This window comes from Mus caroli, chromosome 10, assembly GCF_900094665.2.
Source record: "Mus caroli chromosome 10, CAROLI_EIJ_v1.1, whole genome shotgun sequence".
NCBI lineage: Eukaryota > Metazoa > Chordata > Mammalia > Rodentia > Muridae > Mus > Mus caroli.
This window is the reverse complement of record NC_034579.1, coordinates 74,827,191-74,847,806: the sequence shown is the minus strand read 5'-3', so window position 1 is coordinate 74,847,806 and position 20,616 is coordinate 74,827,191. Positions and strand designations below refer to the sequence as shown.

At 54.9% G+C, this 20,616-nt stretch overlaps 2 protein-coding genes across 2 annotated transcripts; one reads left to right on the top strand and one right to left on the bottom strand.

Annotated features, from left to right (window-relative positions):
* The first annotated feature begins 385 nt into the window (after window positions 1-385).
* Lingo3 (leucine rich repeat and Ig domain containing 3) lies at window positions 386-11,576 on the top strand. The gene is made up of 2 exons (XM_021174784.1): window positions 386-477; window positions 8,242-11,576. Exon 2 carries the CDS (start codon window positions 8,289-8,291, stop codon window positions 10,056-10,058), a length of 1,770 nt encoding a protein of 589 aa, XP_021030443.1. The 5' UTR covers window positions 386-477; window positions 8,242-8,288; the 3' UTR covers window positions 10,059-11,576.
* Window positions 11,577-15,528: 3,952 nt separating this feature from the next.
* On the bottom strand, window positions 15,529-18,161 carry Oaz1 (ornithine decarboxylase antizyme 1). The gene is given in 6 exon segments (XM_021174862.2): window positions 15,529-15,948; window positions 16,023-16,108; window positions 16,186-16,358; window positions 16,437-16,523; window positions 16,525-16,582; window positions 17,920-18,161. Coding segments are annotated over 6 exon segments (684 nt in total). The 5' UTR covers window positions 18,066-18,161; the 3' UTR covers window positions 15,529-15,814.
* Between the last annotated feature and the right edge of the window lie 2,455 nt (window positions 18,162-20,616).

Genomic DNA, 20,616 nt, shown 5'->3' with positions numbered 1-20,616 from the left:
GGGGAGCCAAGGTGGGCTCTGGGACTCACTGAGGAGCAAGGCCACTAGGACTTGGCAGAGCCGGCAGGTGTGCGGTAGAGTGCAGATGGTGGAGGCCTGTCCAGGGAGGGAGGGGACGGCGGAGAGTTGACAATTTCCAGAACGTTCCAACGGGACAAACTGTTGTATCTGGGGGCCCCCCAAGCATTTCTCGGTACTCAGAGTCTGCGGAGGCCCTGAGGACAGGGATGTGCTAGGCACGCGGGGTACCCGGGTGCTGCGTCCCCATCTGCCCCAGACCTGCTTCAACACGTGTTGTCGCGCGCGCCCCTTGCAGCTCGCGCGCACCCTGGCCATGCGCACGGGGATGCGCGGCGGGGACGCGCACGGCGGAGCCCGGGAGGTGGCGGTGGCGGCGGCGGTGGCAGTGGCGGCCGTGGCGGCGGCTGGTGGCGGCTCCGAGCAGCCCCTCGCGCCGTCCGAGGAGGAGCCGCCCAGGTGAGTGACAGCGCTGCAGTCCGGGGACCCCTCCAGGCCCCCCACGCACGCTCCTTTCCAGCCCTTCTGCACCCCCCGGGGAAACTTCAGAGTCTACCCCGCCTCCAGAGATGCAGAGCCTAGGGGATCGAGGGGCGCATGTAGAGGAGCACCCTGGGGGACGTGGAGTGGTGATGCGCACTGCGGCAGGGGGACACCGGTTATGGAGCCGCGGCTGGGCGCCCTGAGATCCCCCGCCAGCCAGTGCAGGGCGATGCGCACGAGGTGAATTGGGGGTAGGGTTGTCTACACGCGGGACTCACACATTTTGGGGGTCTTGATCCCGTGGAGAAGGGCTGGGGTGTTGGGCAGAGCCCCCCACTGGGCCATTGGGCAAGCCTGTGTCCCAGTAGCAGCCACAGCGGTGGGGGCGTCTGTCTATCCCATTCCACAGGCCAGGCCCGGTGTCCCCTGGGCACTGGGCCTGACCAGAGAGGCCACTGGGCCCTATTCAACAAGTTAAGAGGCTCAGAGCTTGGATTCCAGTTGGACACGGTGCAGTGTTCCTACCCTACCTTATGATCAAGGACTCCTAATGCCAGAGTTCCCAAGACACAGGTGTCCCTCCTCCCAGGGGGGACTCAGAACTTGGTGGTCTGATGCATTTGGGGAGCTGTATCGGTGCCAGGAGGCTTCTTGATCTGTGTGGAGGGGAACCCAGAGCCCAGGCAGGGCCTGAGACCCTGTGGCTCCGGATGGCTTGGTGGGTGGGTGGGACATCTGATGCCTGCCTTTGGTGACAGGGAGAGGCTATTAGGGCTTGGAACTTGGAGACTTTTAGCAAGAACAGAAGTATCAGGCTGAGGGTAACCCAGGAGGGCTCCCTGCAGGAGGCACCGGGCTATAAAGGTTGTAAGAAGGGTGTTAAGAGGTGAATGACATGAGGTAGAGAGGCTCAGGTTGGAAGCAACATTCCTCGGGGACTTGAGGGTTCAAAAAGCTCAGCCCTGGTCCCTTCACCTCTGAGCTGCAAGGGAGGCTTAGAATGGTGTCAGTTCCCCCTAGGGTGTTCTTTCAACACAGACACCCAGATGATGCGGAGTGGGAGGAAGAAGACACCCAAGATGGGGTGGGAAACTCAGTGGGGGGGGTCTCCTCAGCTTCCTAATTGCTCTTCTGTCCCTGGTTCCTCCCTACAATTGATACCCATCCCGGCAACCTCCTCCTCCCAGGACCAGGGTATCAAGTCCAGATCCACCCAGGTCCCCACCAGGGAAGCTAGTTGAAGAGTCCCTTTGTCAGCTCCCAACAGAGTGGCACGCATGCGCGTCTGGCCTCAGTGTTTCCATCTGTAGAGTGGGGGTGGCCGCTGCCATCCACCCCCAGTTGCAGCCAGGCACGTGATCGTGCCTGAAGGGTGGGAGCATACAAGGTCCCAAAGCCTAGGTTTTTATGCCTCTTCCCCCGGGCACGCCTGACTCACTCCCAGCTCACCAGGTAGGAAGCCTTTTAGAACTCTTTCTGAGCTACTGCGTTCGATGTGGGCAGCCCGGGTGAGCCGCCCACTACCTCCCATGTCAATCTTGAGCTTGAGAACAATGAGGAGTTAGGATTTAGTAAAAACAGAGCTGGAGATGCTCACAGGTGAGTGAGCTGGGGTGCCCTCCACACAGACACCCAGATGATGTGGGGTGGGAAGAAGGTACCCAGGACCCCAGGATGGGGTGGGAGGCTCAGTAGGGGTCCCCTCAGCTTCCTGGGTGCTCTTCTGTCCCTGATTCCTTCTTACAATTGACACCCCAACCTGGCAACGACCTCCCCCCAGGAGGTCAAGCCCTGATCCCCCCTGATCTCCTTCCCCTCCCATGAAGGACACCATTTCTGTTCTCGGGGCTAGCAGATGAGCAGGCACAACACATATTGGGGATTAAGTGTTTGCCAGTCTAGGACCTTCCTCTCCTTCACTGCTGTGGTGGGCAGTGAGGAACCCACCACTCCCCTCAGGCACAGGCTATTAAGGAAATTGGGTCAGGAGCCCCCCACCCACAAAACAGTGGCCAGGGACCCATGGCAGATGGAGGCTAATTAGGCCTTAATGAATTGTCATGGATTAAAGGCCCAGGAGGGCTGAGATCTAGGACAGAGAATGTACCAGCCCTGGAGGTGGGGGGCTGGGAGAGTGTTCCCAAAAGTGTACCTCAGAGAGGGGGTACTGTATGGGGGTGTGCCAGGCCTGTCCTCACCCCACTTTATCCCTACACTCTTATTGTGGAGAGGGGACTGAGGGGTGAAGGACAGAAGGCCAATGAAGCTTGTCACCCCCAGCACACGGGCTCATCTTTCCCGGACGGGGCCTCAGTGTCTCACAGCCTAGAAGGACCCAGGATTCCACAGCAGTGCTCTGCCTCCCCTTAGGCTTCTTTGTCTGTAGTCAGAGTTCGGAGGCTGGGAGGAGAGGCCTCTGTTTTCCAGACTGTCGCATGGGTGTAGGCCTTGGGGACCTCTAGCTGACCCCTACAGTGTGGCTTTGGCAGGTGTTAGACCTCAGAGCGAGGAGCAAAACCATCCTTCCATCAACAAGAAACAACACCTGGCTGCCAGGCCACATACCCCTCCCTCCTCCAAACCCCGGTGGCTCTGGGCACAAGTTTCCCGGCTGCTGGAAGAAACCACTACCTGCCACATACACACACTCCCTCCTAAGACCCAGGCTGGCCCATGACATCCCCAGCAGTGTCATGGTGTGGAGGTCCCACAGGCCTTGGCTCACAGCCCCTTCTCCCTCCATGGATCCAGGACCACAAGGTCTAGGAGTCTTTCTGCCTCACCTTCCTGCCTGTTTCCTTCCCACAACTCCAAGGTGACACTGGGCCCCTGAGAATCCAGGACAGTCCTCAGCTTGGGCTCATTGGCAATGTCCTGTCTACCCAGGAGGTGACCAATCCCTACCACCATGGTCCCATTTCCATTAAGACTGAGGTCAGCGGTAGGCATACAGCAGGTGTCTACTTAGGGCTTGTTGAATGAATGAATGAATGAATGAATGAATGAATGAATGAGAGTGAGTGAGTTGAAGACCTGCTCCTAAGCAAGGCAGCTCCTGGTGGAAGTGTCTAGAAGCAGGCCAGTCAGAGGACAACACCCCAGCCCTGGGGTCCCGTTTGGTCTTCTGCAAATTGGGAAGCTGAGGCTGGTGAGAGATGAACAGCTTTCTGCCCACAGAGACTTGGATGAGCAGACTCTGACCCTGGGCGTCTGGACTATGTGTGTGTGCAAATGTGAACACAGCCCTGGAGGGCAGAGGATAACTGATTGGAGTCGGATCTCCTCTAATACCGTGTGGATGCAGGAATGGAACTCAGGCAGGCAGGCCTGGCAGTGAGCGATTCATAAAGCGTATGTGATCAGCTGCTCTCCTGCTCTGTATCTCTTCGTGGCTCCCTATTGTCCCAGGCTGAATGGGAATACCTTTGCTCCACCCATGCATGGGACAGGGTGTCCCTATCCCTTGGTGCCACCCTTCACCATCCTGTAGCCCTGAACTCGCTCTCCTCTGAAAGGTTTTCCAAACCTTCAGTTCATTTATTTGTCCGTATTTTTTATGTCTGCTCACCCTCAGGGAACTACAGGGACACAGTAGGCCACCTGGTGTGGGAATACCATGATTGGAAGTGTCCAGAATGGGAGAATCAGATGTGGATTTGTGGGTAACTGGGGGCTGGAGAGTGGGCGGGGTGAGGGAGGAGTCATCTGAGAATGTACTTAGAGGCCCTGCAGGTCTGTGTGAAATCATGGACCCCATCCCAGGGTGACCTGAGCTATGGGCTGGGAGGACAGTGACTGGGCAGGCTGGACCCTGCAATCAGGCCCTGCCAAGGCCGCTGCGGTGGCTTCTCATGCATATTAATGAGTCGTGTCCTTGAAGCCTTAGGCTTGGCTCTTCCTTCCACTGAGTCCATACTGGGCTTGCCAGACCCCTGAAGCCCACGGAGAGCCACCTTAGTGGTGGAAGCATGAGCCAGCCCAGGCAGTCCAGCACCAAGGGTTCCACTGTAGTGGAGTGAGAGAGAAGCCAAAAGATTCTAGATTCTGCTACATGAGGCAGCTATCCTATGGTCAGGTGCACAGTCTCAGAGGGGCCTTTGGAACAAGTTTCCCTTTTAGCCGAGCAATGATGGCGCATGCATGCCTTTAATCCCAGAACTTGGGAGGCAGAGGTAGACAGATTTCTGAGTTTGAGGCTAGACCCCTGACCATGCCCCCAGACCATCACGGGGCATTCCAAGGGGGACTCCACTCGTGAGCCACACTCCAGCTTTCTCTTCCTGTTTTTCTTTCTTCTTCTTCTTTTTTTTTAATTTTAATTTTTAAAACTCAACTGGGGTATGGGTTTTTGTTTTGGATGTTTGGGTGTTTGGGTGTTTGTTTGTTTGAGACAAGGTTTCTCTGTGTAGCCCTGGCTGTCCTAGAACTCACTTTGTAGAGCAGGCTCACAGAGATCTGCCTGCCTCTGCCTCCCAAGTGCTAGAACTAAAGATGTGAGCCATCATGACTGGCTAATTATCCCTCAGATTTATATATTTATTTTATATGTACAGTATGTTGCCTGCATGTCTGACTGTGCACCACATGTGTGTAGTGTCCCAGAAAACCAGAAGAAGGTATCAGGTCCCCTGGAAATAGAGTTTCAGAGTTTGTGACCTGCCACGTGGGTACTGGGAAACAAACCCATCAGAGCTGGCAGAGCTCTGACCACAGAGCTGCCTCTTCAGACTCCTTCCCAGTTTGTTGTTGTTGTTGTTTTGTTTTTCTTTTTTTTTTTTGTGGTTTTTTGAGACAGGGTTTCTCTGTGTAGCTCTGGCTGTCCTGGAACTCACTCTGTAGACCAAGCTGGCCTCGAACTCAGAAATCTGCCTACCTCTGCCTCCCGAGTGCTGGGATTAAAGGCGTGCGCCACCACGCCCGGCTGTCCTTCCCATTTTTTATTTTGAGAGAGGGTCTCACTAAGTTTCAGGTTGTCCTGAAATTCACCATCCTCCTGCCTGAGCTGCTGGGGCAATGGGGTAACAGGTGTGTGCTGCCGCTCCCAGCAATTTGGAAAGTCTCTATTTGATGGAGCTAGCTACCAGCACCTGGTGGGGTATCAGTGGGAGTAGAGAAAAGCAACCCCTTTTCTTGGCTCCCTGTCCCTGGAGGTGGATTTAGAGGAGCCCAGGGCGACTCACATGACACAAGGCCAACAAATGACTAGCCAGTTCTACTGCCTTTCCTTTGTCAGCTATCAGGAGGCTGAGGCAGGAGGATTGCTGACAGTTTGAGACCTGCCTGAGCTCTGGTGTGGCAGAGTCTACAGCAACAACAAAAAAAGCCACACAGTAGTCCAGTCCTCAGTGGGGGACATATTCAACCAGGGCTCAGGACCCAGAGAGATGGCTTTGTGAGTCACCCTCCCCCAAGGCCACTGAGCAAGAGAGGGGACAGAGAAACCAGCCTACCCAGCCACCCCAATTCCTAGTGCCCTGGACACCCTCTCCATGCCTGCGTTCTTCAACACGAGGGGCCAGTGATCGCCTCCAACCCTACAGCAATGCTCAGGCTCCTGGTACTCCTGCCAGGGCATCCACTGTCCCTCTCACTGAGAAAACCCATGGGGGGGGGGGCTCCAGGCTCCCACCCTGACATACCAGTCAGCAAACACCCGAAAGGGGCAGGTAAGGTCCTGCAGGCACACAGCAAGAAGGGTCAGGGTCCAAGCTGAAAGCTGGCAGTGGCTTTAGACAGCTGCCCACTCTTCCCCCTCCCACCCCACCCCTGCAGCTTTTCTGTCACCCTGCAGAGGAGATGACAGGGCCCGGCCTGCCAGGAGAGGTTAGAGTTGAAAAACTAGGTCACCCTTTGAGTGGCCCCTGCTGAGCTGGCTCAAGAGATCTGCTGTCCCTGCCCAGTGGAGTAATTATAGAGAGAGCACTTGCTGGTAGCGCCCTGGAGGGATCTGGTGGCGGAGGTTTGACAAGCCGGGGCTAGAGAGGATGCAGGGGCCTTCAGCATCAGCTGGGGAGGCAGTGGTTCAGTGGTAGCGACCTAGAGACACTTGACTTATCTGTACTAGGCACTTTCTGCCAGACCTGGCTGGTCTTTTCTAAACCTAGCGACTCCAGAGGCAGAAACAAAGATCAGGTGTTTAAGACCACCCACATAGATGGTTCCAGGCAAATCTGGGCTACCTGAAGTCCCACTTCAAAACACATGTGCAGCAAAGTCCACGAGGTGCTCTGGTTCAAGGACTAAGCACTGTGTAGCTTGTAGGACGCTGTGATGGCGATGTATCAGTCATGAGGTGCTGTTGCACAAAGCAGAAGACCTGAGTTCAAATCCCCACAGAGAAGCTGGCACGAGGGCACAGTATTGCAATACTGAAGAAGTAGGAGGACCCCTGGGCTCGTGGCTGAACAGCCTAGCCCAATCATCGGACTTCGGGTCCCACGGACAGACCTTGTCTCAGACAAGGTTGAGGATGACTGCAGAGGACTTCACCTCTGGGCTCCACACAGGTGAACACAGCACAGAAAGACAGAGAAAGCGAAGACAGGATTCAAGGGAGGGACTCCACCCCTGACCATGCCTCCTGCTCCTTACTAGGGATTCTATGCAGGAGCTCCATGCTTGGCCACACCCCTAGTTCCCTCACTGGTGGGATCCTAGGCGGGGCTCCACCCCCTGACCACGCCCCCAGCCCCCTCACAGGGGGATTCCGGGCAGGGGCTCTCCTTCACACCTGTGCCTTCCAGTCCCTCCTCACAAGCCTGGCATACTCAATCGCCAGGGCTGCCAGTCTGCTCGGTGCCGGTAGTCTTGCCTGGGGGGCTTCAGCTGTTAACATGCCATAAATAGCTGCCTGGCAGATGGGAAACTGTGCTGCAAAAGAGGCCAGGCAGTTCAGTCCAGCTGTCCCTCTGCTACCTCGACCCCTGGGTCTGGGCTACAGTCAGGCTGCCTGAAACACTGGTCCAGTCTAGTCAGGCCGACACTGCAAGATGTCTTAGCATCTATTGGCATCTTTAGCCCCCTGCCCACTCCCAGTCCCCACCAGTAGTTCCATTAGCCTTCATTCCTGTCTTAGGGCATCTGGCTATTCCTCCGTCCTAGCTAGAGTATCTATCTCACAGCCACTGAGGGTCATCACGACTCACCAGTTGTGTCTCTGCAGAAGGGGAGTTGTCCTCTGTCACAGTACCAGACTCTGGACAACCAAACACAACAGTGTTCACTAGGCCTGGCTCCTCCGAGGTGTCAGGCAGGAATCTTCCTGTTTCTCAAGTTGCAGGAGTGTCTGAGCAGTCTGCTTTATCACCCAGCTCTGCCTCCATCTTCAAGGGTAGTCTCAGCTACTTACCAACTGGTTTGAGGCCAGCCTGAGCTACAAGGGAACTCGTTTTAAACTTCGTCCACCTGTTCTGGGTGTTTCATGAAGTCCCACTATGTGGCCTTCCAGTCCACATGGTCTCAGTGACCACTACATGGTCTCTCACTGAGCACAGTGTCCTCAAGGGTCCTGCAGATGTGTGTCAGAGCCTCATTCTCTTTCATGGCTGAGTAGTAATACTCCAAAGTGGATGACCCCCACTTGTTCTGCTGTCTATCCATGGGCCCTTGTTTTCTATCATGTGTACTGTCACTGTGGACATCTGTGTCGAGATTTGCTGGGTGTGCTGTCATGGGTCAGGGTCCTTGTGTCTAGCTGGGCGCCGTGGATACTGATAAAGTCTATCTCCCTTCCCATTCCAGCTGTCCTGGACTATGCTGGCGTGGCCCTAGGCCCCACACCTTGCACCATGACCTGCTGGCTGCACATGCTGGGCCTGCACTTGCTGCTGCTGCCCACAGCGCCCCTGGCCGCGGGCTGCCCCGCACGCTGCGAGTGCTCCGCATCCACCCGCACTGTGGCCTGTGGGCGCCGCAGGCTGACAGCCATCCCCGAGGGCATCCCGGCCGAGACTCGCATGCTGGAGCTGAGCCGCAACCGCATCCGCTGTCTGAACCCTGGGGACCTGGCCTCGTTGCCCACCCTGGAGGAGCTGGACCTCAACCATAACGTGATTGCCCACGTGGAACCTGGGGCCTTCGCCAACCTGCCCCGCCTGCGAGTCCTGCGTCTCCGTGGCAACCAGCTGAAGCTCATCCCGCCAGGCGTGTTCACGCATCTGGACAGCCTCACACTGCTGGATTTGAGCGAGAACAAGCTGGTCATCCTGCTGGATTTCAGCTTCCAGGACCTGCGCAGCCTGCAGCGGCTGGAGGTGGGCGACAATGACCTAGTGTTCATCTCCCGCAGGGCCTTTGCGGGGCTGTTGGGGCTGGCTGAGCTCACGCTGGAGCGCTGCAATCTCACATCACTGTCCCCGGAGTCGCTGGGTCACCTGCGGGGCTTGGGCGCTCTGCGCCTGCGCCACCTGGCCATCGCCGCCCTGGAGGACCAGAATTTCCAGAAGCTTCCAGGACTCTCGCATCTGGAGATCGACAACTGGCCGCTGCTGGAGGAGGTGGCCCCGGGCAGTCTGCGTGGGCTGAACCTCACGTCGTTGTCCATCACACACACCAATATCACGGCTGTACCGGCCGCTGCGCTGCGACAGCAGGCCCACCTCACGTGCCTCAACCTGTCGCACAACCCCATCAGCATGGTGCCACGCGGCTCCTTCAGAGACCTGGTGCGTCTGCGTGAACTGCACCTAGCAGGAGCCCTGCTGGCCGTCATCGAGCCGCAGGCCTTCGTGGGGCTGCGACAGATCCGCCTGCTCAACCTTTCGGACAACCTGCTGTCCACACTGGAAGAGAACACGTTCCACTCGGTGAACACGCTCGAGACGCTGCGCGTGGACGGCAACCCGTTGGCCTGCGACTGTCGCCTGCTGTGGATCGTGCAGAGGCGGAAGACCCTGAACTTCGACGGCAGGCTCCCCGCCTGTGCCACCCCCGCCGAGGTGCGCGGCGACGCCCTGCACAATCTCCCCGACTCTGTGCTCTTCGAGTACTTCGTGTGCCGCAAGCCCAAGATCCGGGAGAGACGGCTGCAGCATGTGACCGCCACCGAGGGCGACGACGTGCGCTTTCTGTGCCGCGCTGAAGGTGAGCCCGCGCCCACGGTGGCCTGGGTGACGCCCCAGCACCACTCGGTTACGGCTGCCAGCCGGGGCCGGGCACGCGTGCTGCCTGGGGGCACCCTGGCCATCGCGGACACGCGGCCCCAGGACAGTGGTACCTACACGTGTGTGGCCAGCAACGCCGGGGGTAACGACACTTATTTCGCCACCTTGACCGTCCAGCCGGCCGCCAACCGGACCCAGGGCGATGGGCACAACGAGACGCAGGTGGGCGTCCGGTTCCCGCTGGACCTCACCACCATTCTTGTGTCCACCGCCATGGGGTGCATCACCTTCCTGGGCGTGGTCCTCTTCTGTTTTCTGCTGCTTTTTGTGTGGAGCCGTGGCCGCGGACAGCACAAGAATAACTTCTCTGTGGAATATTCCTTCCGCAAGGTGGACGGTCCGGCGGCTGCGGCTGGCCAGGGTGGCGCGCGCAAGTTCAACATGAAGATGATCTGAGCCGATCCCACGGTGGGCTGTGTGAGCCGGACCGTTCAAACCTCCGTCCAGTCCCAGATAATTTCCACCTATGCATATTTTTCCCAGGGGGTAGGCATGGAGGTGACTGCAAGTCAGCTCACAAGCAGAACTTTCTCATTTTTGTAGACATCTGCGGGACTGTTTTTGAGCAGATCACATCTTTTGCAGTTCCTGAAGTATTTTCTAAGGGTTTCAACGTGTCTTTCCCACCCTCTGCTGTGGCTGCTGTGCTAAGACCCAAAGTGGCTGGGGACACTCAGGGTCCATGGTTTCTTATGCAGGTGCAGGCTGTGGCTCCAAAGTCCAGGGTCCTCCCTGTGCCCTTACTCAGAAGTCACGTCCCCAGATGCCTGGGGACACAGACACACCGTGCTTGCAGTGGCTGTCTCCTCCGCTCATTGTGACCTGTGTCTCACACAGGGCCCAGGACTGCAGTAGGGACCTGGGAATGCACCGGCCCAGCTCCTGTCCACCACTGCTCGGGTACCCAGGGCTACCCCAGACCCTGCAGAGAGGCTCACAGTCACCTCGGGAGCCCTGTTCCCACCACTTTCCATCCCACCAGGAACTTCAGGCCCAGGAGGCCACCTGCCAGGAGAAGCCATGTCCCCATGTCCCCTAGAGGTCCCTCCACCCTGCCTTGCCATACTGGACATCTGCTTGCAGGAGAGCTGGCTGCCCTGGGTCCTAGGAGTGCCTCTCAGGCCACCACATCCACTTTGCTGCTCTGCAGGGAAAGTGGACTGCTGCAGGGGTGAGCAGGCAGGGCCAGTTGATTGTGACAAGGCCAGGTCATGATCCACTAGCCTACCCCATCTAAGTTCCTCCCCAGTGTCACCTCTGCCCGGTCACAGTTAGGACACTGTTGAAAGAAGGGACAGGGGGCACTTTGTGGGAATTGGCCAACTGACCCCCTGGACATATGGTAAGACAGGCTGCAGCTCTCTTCCTACTTGTCCAGCTACAATGTCTGTGGTCCACTGGGACCCTGTGTCTTCCTTTACAGAACAAGTCTGAGCCTGTAGCCTTCGCCCTGTGTGCCCTCATGAGTGTGTCCAGACAGGAAGGAGGCAACCTAATGCAATGAAAGACCCAGATCAAGCTTGGCTAGTCTGAACTGGACTGGGAACACGGGGACCCTTTGGTCTTGCCCCCCCCCGACTTTCCCATCACATACAAACTGATCGACAGGACACGAATGACTGGGTTGATTGGCATTTTCAGACTCTATCCCTGAGCCTGACAAGATCGACCTCTTTGTCCTGGACTGTCCTCTTAGCCCCTGTTGCTATGGCAACCCCAGGGCCCTCAAAACAACAACCAACGAAATCCAAGTGCCTTTAGAGTTATTAAAAGACAGAAGGGGTGCACTCCCGGTAGGGTTAGAGTTCACAAAGTGTCAGAACATTACATCGGGGTTCCCCAGTCCCAACAACCTCTATCCTCACCTGCTGTGTTTGACTGAAATCCAATTAAACAAGCTGATTTAATACAAAAGTCAGACGTTTAGATATTATTATTCCCATAGGAGGGGTGGGGTGGTTGTTGGAGTGGCTGGGTCCCTCCTTTGAGGTTGGGAAGCTGTGTGGCTCTGATAGCTAGGGTGACCTGGGGGAGAAGCTGTGGGCAACAGAGTCGGTCATGATGTTCACAGAGATGCACAGGGCAGCCCAGCACTGGAGGTGGGACAGGTGGCCAGCTTCAGCTATGTAACAAACGGGACTTAGGGCTGAAGCTGGGGCTCACCTCCCATGCAGGAGGCCGATTCTATCCCTAGCACCTCAGACACTTGGTGTTATCAGCAGGTGTGTGACAGTGATTTTTCCCATGGCCACACAGCAGGGCAGGACAGGGCTGGGAAGCTCACTGAGGACAGTCCATGTGCTCTGGATTAGACAGAGGCACCGGGACTTCCTGAGTGGCCCACCAACAGGAACCCAGGGAAGCCAAGGCCCAGGCTGAGCTGCCTCTGCCAGATTCTTCCCTAAATAGAAGTCACTGGAGCACTTGGCTAAAAGACCCCAGCCTGCATTCTTATCATGTATTATTTGAGCCATTATTTTTTAACAGAAATTTATGTAGCCCAGGCTGGTCTCAAACGTACTATGTAACTGAAGCTGACCTTGAACTCCAGATTCTTGCGCTTCCCCCACCCTTTTGGGGTGCTGGATGACAAGTGAAAGCCACCATGCCCATCTTTGCACCCCCCCTTGCCCCTGCCCTACGCCTGCTCACTTCAGAATCTGACCTTCTGGTTTCTGTTTCCACAATGTTCCATCCTCCAGGATGCTAGAGGTGAGGGGTAGCCCTGGGATGGTCCAGCTCCACTCTGGGTCTGGTTTATCTGCCTAAGTCTGGCACTCCTTTTTCGAGGGGGCCTGGGTTGCTGCTACAAGCACTTGCCCAGCTTAGGGGCTGAGTTCTCTGGGACTGAGCCCTGTGTATATATATATATATAGTGGTTCATCTATCTCTACGTGTGTCCTCCTGGTACCCCCTGGGCTGGACGTTGTGTCCCAATCCATCTCAAACTAGTATCCTGAAAGATGCCTGACATTCCTGTTCCACAGGTGAGAAAACAAGCCGGAGTGGGCATGTAGCCCCCCATGACCACACAGCACCAAGGTTCTGTCAGAGATCTTTTTTTTTTTTTAAAGATTTATTTATTTATTATATGTAAGTACACTGTAGCTGTCTTCAGACACACCAGAAGAGGGAATCAGATCTCATTACAGATGGTTGTGAGCCACCATGTGGTTGCTGGGATTTGAACTCTGGACCTTCAGAAGAGCAGTCGGGTGCTCTTACCCACTGAGCCATCTCACCAGCCCCTCTATCAGAGATCTTGAGTCCAGGTGTCACCTCCATCTCAGAGGGTCCTTGGAGCAAACAACTTCAGTTTCCAACCTACTTGTGTACATGCACTGCGTACATGTGCCCCCACATCCCCAGGACAGCAAGAGCAACTCTAGTCACACACAGGTAGCTACTGAAATAGCAGTTCCTTCCTGGCCAGTTCATCTCACCATCTGCAGGCAGCGCTCAGGAGACTGGCTGGAGCAGCTCCCTGGGCCCAGGAAGAAGCCTGGGCACTCACTGTTCTAGGCCAGAAGGCAGATGCTCTGTACAGGGGCACTTTATGGTCCAAACAAGAAAACATATTCCCAACTTGTGGTCCAAGCCTGTTATCCCAGCTATTTGGGATACTGAGGCAGCCCCACCTAGAAACCCCAGCAACGGGGACGGGGCGTGGTCAGAGGTGGAGCTCCCACTTAGAATCCCCAGTGAGGGACTGGGGGTGTGGTCAGTGGAGAGGGCCGGCTTAAAATCCCCTTGAGGAAGCTAGGGGTGTGGTCAGGAGCTGGAGGCCCTGCCTAGAATGCGCCAATGAGGGGTTGGGGGGCGTGACCAGCATGTGAAACCCTGAGTTTATCAGGAGCACAAGTCAAGGGCTGGAGAGAGCTCAAAGGTGAAGTGCACGGTTAAGAGCTCGCACGTTCGGCCAGCTGGAGATGGGTCAGTGGTTAAGAGCACACACAGCAGACTTTGGCCCAACACAAGTCTGTTAACTCCAGCCGCCAGTTGCCCATCGTCTTCTCAGGCAACTCCCTGCACATGGCACACACGTACTTGCACATACAATTAAAAAAAAAAAAATAAAAGAAGCCAGGCATGGTGGTGTTCACCTGTAACTCCAGTACTGGAGAGGCAGAGGCAAGTGGATCTTTGTGGCTATCTTGGTCTACACAGCCAGTTCCATGCCAGTTAAGAGCTACACAGTGAGACAAGACTGTCTCAAGAGGCAGGGAAGTGAGAGATGGGGGCGGGAGTGAGCACAGGGTCTTTTGGTTTTGTTGGGGTGGCCGGCAGTCGGGCTGGTCACTTAGCAGCCTCTTTGCTCCTGCTACCCAATGAGGCTACAGGGCATGTGTCTGCTACCACCTGCTACCACACCTTTTTGGGAGCGTGGCACCTCCCCTGAGACAGGGGGTGACTGTCTCCTACCTGAGGTTTCTGAATGAAAAGGGCTGTCAAGCTCACAGGGCGCTCCTGGTCCTCAGACTATCCTCAAGCCTTTTCGCTTCGCAGTCTGGCTGTGTAAACCAGGCTGGCATGGAACTCAAGCCCTCTAGGTACTGGGAGAACAGGCATATGTCCTTGTTGGTATTTCTGAGAGTGGCCATGGGAAGGGAACACTGTACACTGGGGAATGCAGCTGACCTGTCCCACAAGGCTTCAACTATCAGGTCCTTGATTGGTAAGGACCAATTGGGGTACAACACCCATAATCTGATTGGTGGCTCTTACACAGCTGAGTTCCTAAGACCCTGGCAGCTGCTTTTGGTGTTACAGTGTGACCATGTTGACTAAAATCTACCAGGATCCCCAGGCAACCATACATTACTACTAAATTAAAACAAAAAGAGCTGGGGTAGTGGCACATGCCCATCACCCCAGCACTCAGGAACAGGAAGATTATGAATTCTAGGTCATATTTGGCCACAAAGGAAACTAGCTAAGGCTACCTGAAACAAAACAAAGCAAAAGAGGTTGTGTTGCTGTCCCTGCTCAGGTCTCCATGAAGATAGGCAGCCATTTCTGTGATCGGACAGCAGGATGTGTGATCCCACAGTACCCCCATGTGCACAGGAGGGGGGGGAGATATTCTCAGGTCTGCCTGGCCACTGCAACAGTCTAACCTCAGCCTTCCTCCCACCTCCAACACTCCCTACCCAGCTACTTCCACATGCTTCCTATAACCAAGTTCTCCTGGTATGTCCACTGCTTCCTGTAACCAAATTCTCCTGGTCTGTCCACTTGTCCCTGAGGTTGTGGGCTCCATGTGACACATGAGGCCTGTACACTCAGGATCTCAGTAGCCTAAAATGACACTACAGTGTTGCCTTAGTCCCTTTCTTGGACAGAGCTTATTCTGTGTCCTAGTTTCCCAAACACACCACAGCAATGGGGGTGGAGGGGCTTACACAGCAGCAGCTGTGGGACCTGTCCTATTCCTGAGCAACCCCAGGACTCCAATGCTCCCCCAGGCCTGCCAGTTTACTGGCCCATCTCCTGGTTCATCCATGCTGGCTCTAATTCACTGCAAACACTAATGCCACATCTTAACTCCTATACCCTGTCTGCAACCCAGTTCCACTCCTGTACCGCTCCAGTGGGCAAAGCATCCATGTCTATAGCTCAGGTAGCTGAGCACACACAGCCCCTGGCCAGCCTCTCCCCACCTCATCCCCCGCAAAGGCGATGCTGTTCTACCTCAGCCACTTTTAGCCAGTTGCCTGAGGAGCAGTCACAGACCCCCAAAGCTCAAATGTCCACAACACCCCAGCCCTACCACCCACTTAAGCATAGACTCAGGAGTGACTGAACCCTCTCTGGGCCAGAGCTTCCAGGGGCCCAACCTAGACCCAGCAGCAGGACACAAGACACAGCCAATGAACGAGATCACTTTATTGGATTTGAGCCAGGGGAGGTGACACTATTTTTCCAGACTTCAAAGGAGGCTGCTATAGCACAGGTCACCTGACCATCTTAAACAGCAATAAAAAAGTAAAATAGAAACCTTTATTTAGAATTAAAGCCAACACTTGAGTGTGACAAACACAGCATTCAGCTCGAAGAAGCACCCCGCTAATGGAGTGAGCGTTTATTCTGCACAATCACGACATGTGGACTAACCCAGGAGAGGGCGCAGGGACACTGGGCAGGGCTGGCACCTAGTCCTCCTCACCCGGGTCCTCTCTCTCCAGAGTGTAGACCATGAAGCAAGCGTCGGGTCTCTTGGGGACGAGGGGATGCCCGGGTCTCACAATCTCAAAGCCAAGAAAGCTGAAGGTTCGGAGTAGGGCGGCTGTGGGAAGACATAGGGTCAGAGGTTGGGGTGCCAGAGCTCCCCTCCCCAGGACCCTCCCCAGCAATACCAACCTCTGTCCTCACGGTTCTTGGGGAAGCAGATGAAAACGTGGTCAGCCTGGAGTTGCTCCTCTGCGAACTCTAGGAGAGCTGCAAAACTGAATGAAGCATGGAGTCATTAGCCACCTGTGCCCAGACCCCAGATCCCCTACGGCCCCAAGGGGAAGTGGCCTACCTGTCCTTACTGCCCTCAGGCAGAGGTCCAGCTGGGAGCTCGATGTAGAGGCCACCACCACTCCACACCGCCCTCCAGGTGACCTGCTTGGCCTCCGTGAGCGTGGACTGGATGCTCAGGACCCTGGTCTTGTCGTTAGACGTCGGCTCCTCTGTCACATTCAGCCGCTCGTCCTAGGGGAGCAGGGTTGTCAGGATGGCCAGCTTACTTTGCCAGTGCCAGGCACCCCCGGGCTCTCCACAGGTACTCACGGAGTACAGGATGCTAGCTGAAAGACTGTGATCCCGCTGACTGTTCCCTCGCCCACCTGGGATCTTCAGGGGTGGGTGAGGGACATCAGGAGCACCACCGAGGCCCCGGACCCAGGTTACTACAGCAATTAAGGGCAACCCTAGAACTGCAGGAAACAATGCTCAGGTGGCAGCAGCGGCAATAATTAAGTGCCCGGGCTTCCCAGGGCTTCCCACTCAAGAGCCATTGACAACAGTCAACCCAAGTCACTGCCCCCTCACCTGTGTGGCTCAGCCCCTTTTGTAGCAAGACAGGCCTCAGGCAGTGTCATCTCAACACTCTGGCCCATCCCACTCCATGCTGCCAACCCTCCCTTCACACCAGGTCACTCACTCCTTCCTACCCTCTGGTCAGCAGCTACCAGTGGCCCCAAAGCTCTACCTCACTAACTACTCATGCTCTGGAGTCAAGACAACCCCAAGCCTCCTCTCTTCCCTACTGCCACTCTATAGGGGTCTGCACAGCCTATATCCAAAGTTCCTACCACCTATATCGATGCCCTTCCCAAACTAGTCCCCATTCTGTACCCTTCAAGTGATACCCTCCATCCCACCCACTGCAGACTTTTAACTGCCAAGTGGACCAGGGATTAAGGTCACCTCACATCATACTCACCACACCACACCACCTCCATGTCCCCCAAGATAGCTCTGTGAGCCCCCAAGCCTGACCACTTTCAAGGTCCTTCTAATTCTGACCCAAATCCCTCCAAAGTATTGGAGCCCTCAACACGCAATCACCAAATCCAACCTAAACCTCATCCCAGCCTCCCCACCTGTGACTTCCTAAACCGACACAAGTTTCTTTCTCAACACACCAAATCTGATCCTACTCTCCCACCAAGAAATGAGTCCTCAACATGTACCCAAGTATATAATAGGATTCCTCCCCAACAGCACCCAAAATCCCAGTATTCTGCAAAGAACTCCAACACCGGGACGAGTCCCACCTCTACATAGCATACGATTTATTACCCGAACGCCCTCCATGTAACCACAGACACTTCGCCACCTGACATTAGAACTAGCTCACATATCCGACAGGCAGACCCCAAATTCGAGTCTCCAATCTCTTCTCAGATTCCCTCCCCAAATCTTAGGCTCAACTCACAACCCCCGAATCTGATTCGAACCCAAAATCGAATCCTACATTTTCGCGAAATGTTCCCCGTCCTCCAATTAAACCAAACCCTATTCCTCAACCTGAGACTCCCTAATTCCACTCGAATCCCAAATCCGAGTCCGCGACCCGCTCCACAGGCCCCGCCCCGCCCCGCCCCCGGCGCGATTGTGGCCGCCACAAAGGGGCGGATCTCGCGCTGCCGAGACTTATCTGGCGCCGGAGGCCGACCCCGCTCCGGGCCTGCGCGTCCTGCGCTTCCCTCTGGGGCCTACGCGGACGCTGTTTCTGGAAGGTTCGCGGCAGCGGGGGCAGGGCTCTCACCTCTCGCTGCTGCAGCCGCCGCGGCTGTGCTGACTTAGAAGCGGCATGGTGCGGCTGGCGTGAAGCGTGGCGCTGCGTTTGTCCCCTTCCTTCTCTCTGGCGAAGCAGTGGCTGTTGAGGATCCGCTGCAGGGAGGATTTCACCATCCGGCCGCTGGGGTCCGAAACCAGCAAAAACCTCCGCTGCACTTCCCGCGCCGCCGCCGCTGCTCGCCGTTCGCAAAATGGCGCCGGCGCCGACGCCCACTTTTATATGCGTCGTCACCACAGACCACGCCCCCACACGCAGGCGTAAACGCAGCAGTGTGAGGCGACGGAGGAACGGGGTGGGGCCACAGTGGCAGCCCAAGGAAAAACCAAATGCGTCCAACCTACTCCGGCTTCTGATTGGCGAGAGTAAAAAGACAGACAGAAGGTTTCCGTTGATGATTAGTTGGCGATAGGAGAATCCCGGCCCCGCGTGTTTGCGTCACTCTGTGGGAGGGAAGACAGAAAAAGCCAGACGCGTCCCGCCCCTACTAGGCTCTGATCGGTCAATGTAGAAAAACGGACGTATTGGCCCCTTTGAGGATTGGTTGGAGTTCTGACAAGCCCGCCCTCGAGGCTTTATGACGTGAGGCGGAGGCGGGGCTTCTGTAGTCGCCTCCAGGACGTAAACCCCCGTCTTAGCCCAGGCCCCAAGGCTAGGACTCTCCGCCTCCTCTAGTACCTGTAGCCCTTCAGTTTTGTCATCTGTCACCCTTTCCATCTTAACCATTATGGTCCCACTCATGGGACGCCCCGCCCCAGGAAGACTGTCAGGACATAACTGTCAAGGGTACCTGAGGCTGACCTAGGCGGTTTGCTTGGTGCCCATCCCCCACGAGGCAAAATTATTCTAATGACCTTGTAATAATGGGTATTAGAATGGGACTCTTTGTTTTAAAAGCAACTTGCGATTTAAAAGAAAATCTGTCAAAAGTTAAGTATCCCAATCTAGAGAAATATTTTATGTCAAATTGGAATTTAAACAACTTTTCTCATAGACCCAGCTTGAAGATTTCCTCCATCCCTCCCCCCATCCTCGCTTTTTTGTTGTTGATGTTGTTTTTGAGACAGGGTTTCTCTGTTTGCCTGCCTCTGCCTCCCAAGTGCTGGGATTAAAGGCGTGCGCCACCACTGCCCGGTTTACAATTTATTCTTAAAGAATTTCGTATTCTTTTTCTCTTTATCTCTTTATGGTTTTGGGGTTTTTTTGTTTTGTGTTTTGTTTTTTGTTTTTTGTTTTTGTTTTTGTTTTTGAGACAGGGCTTCTCTGTGTAGCTCTGGATGTCCTGGAACTTACTCTATAAACTAAGCTACCCTCAAACTCATAGATCTGCCTGACTCTGCCAGCTGAGTGTTGGGATTAAAGGCCTGTGGCACCACACCCTGCTCTCTCTCTCTCTAAAGATTTACTTATTTATATGAGTACACTGTTGTTTCTGGTCTTCAGACACAGACCAGAAGAGGGTGTCAGATCCCATTATTGATGGTTGTGAGCCACCATGTGGTTGCTGGGAATTGAACTCAGGACCTCTGGAAGAGCAGTCAGTACTCTTAATCTCTGAGCCATCTCTCCAGTCCCCTCTAATTCTCTTTTTTTGTGAGCAAACTACAGTGTGATACAAAGATCAGAATTCAGTAAAAATCTATCTATGGTTGTGGTGAAAGCCACTCAACCAAGCTGAGGCAGGAGGATTGCTGGAAGTTCCAAGTAATCATGGACTGCCAAAAAATCCCTTGTCTTGATAAAAAGATGTCCCTGTGGTGGTGTCAGAAAGCCTTTAATCTCAGCACTCTGGAGACAGGGCACGTGGATCTCTTCTGAGTTCCAGGACAGTGTGGTCTTAGAGGGTAAATTCTAAGACAGCCAGGACTTAACAGAGAAACCCTGTCTCAAAAAACAAACAAAACTGGCTGTTTTTCCAAACGACCTAGATTCTATTCCCATCCACATGATGATTCATTACCACCAGGAACTCCAAATCTGGGGGTCAGGAGCTCCTTTAGACATCTGTGGGACCTGTTGTTCTGTGCTGGTTTGTTTCTGAGACAAGGTTTCTCAGGCGGTTAATCCTGTGTCTTTTGAGACTAAAATTGATCAAATACTGCCTATTCCAACATCAGTTGACTTAAGCACCATCTTTCACTTCCAGGTTAAAATCAGAAATAGTTTCATCTTTGGAATACAATTTCAATGTGAGAAGCAAACCAACCGAAAGTTTTCGCTGTTGAGTGGGCACAGATCCTGAGTGGAGATTACACCTCTGCCCTTGCCAGCTCACAGCCTCCTGTAACTCCAGCTCCAAGGAACCAACGCCCTCTTCTAGCCTCTGTAGGCACCAGGCAGGCTCCCGATTGGCCGGAGTAGGCTAGATTGGTCAGAGTAGACCCTGTCTCTGGACAATGGGAAACAATGTTAGATCTTTCCACATTAGGGCTCAGGTGAGACAGCTGAGTGGATAAAGGTGCTTTCAAACATGGGTGGAAAGTAGACCTTGATTGCAGGAACCCAGAGAGTGGGAGGAGAGAACTGAGCCCTGACTGTTGCCCTCTGACCGCCACATTTGTGCACACAAACAACAAAGACATAAAATGTAACAAAACAAGAAACTCAACTCAGAATCCCATCGGTTAGTTTAAGGTTTCTGTGTTTGTGTTGGGGGCAGGAGCCTCT

Bases quoted from the DNA above. Each gene is read 5' to 3' on its own strand.
- Lingo3 (XM_021174784.1), top strand. From the start codon at position 8,289: ATGACCTGCTGGCTGCACATGCTGGGCCTGCACTTGCTGCTGCTGCCC.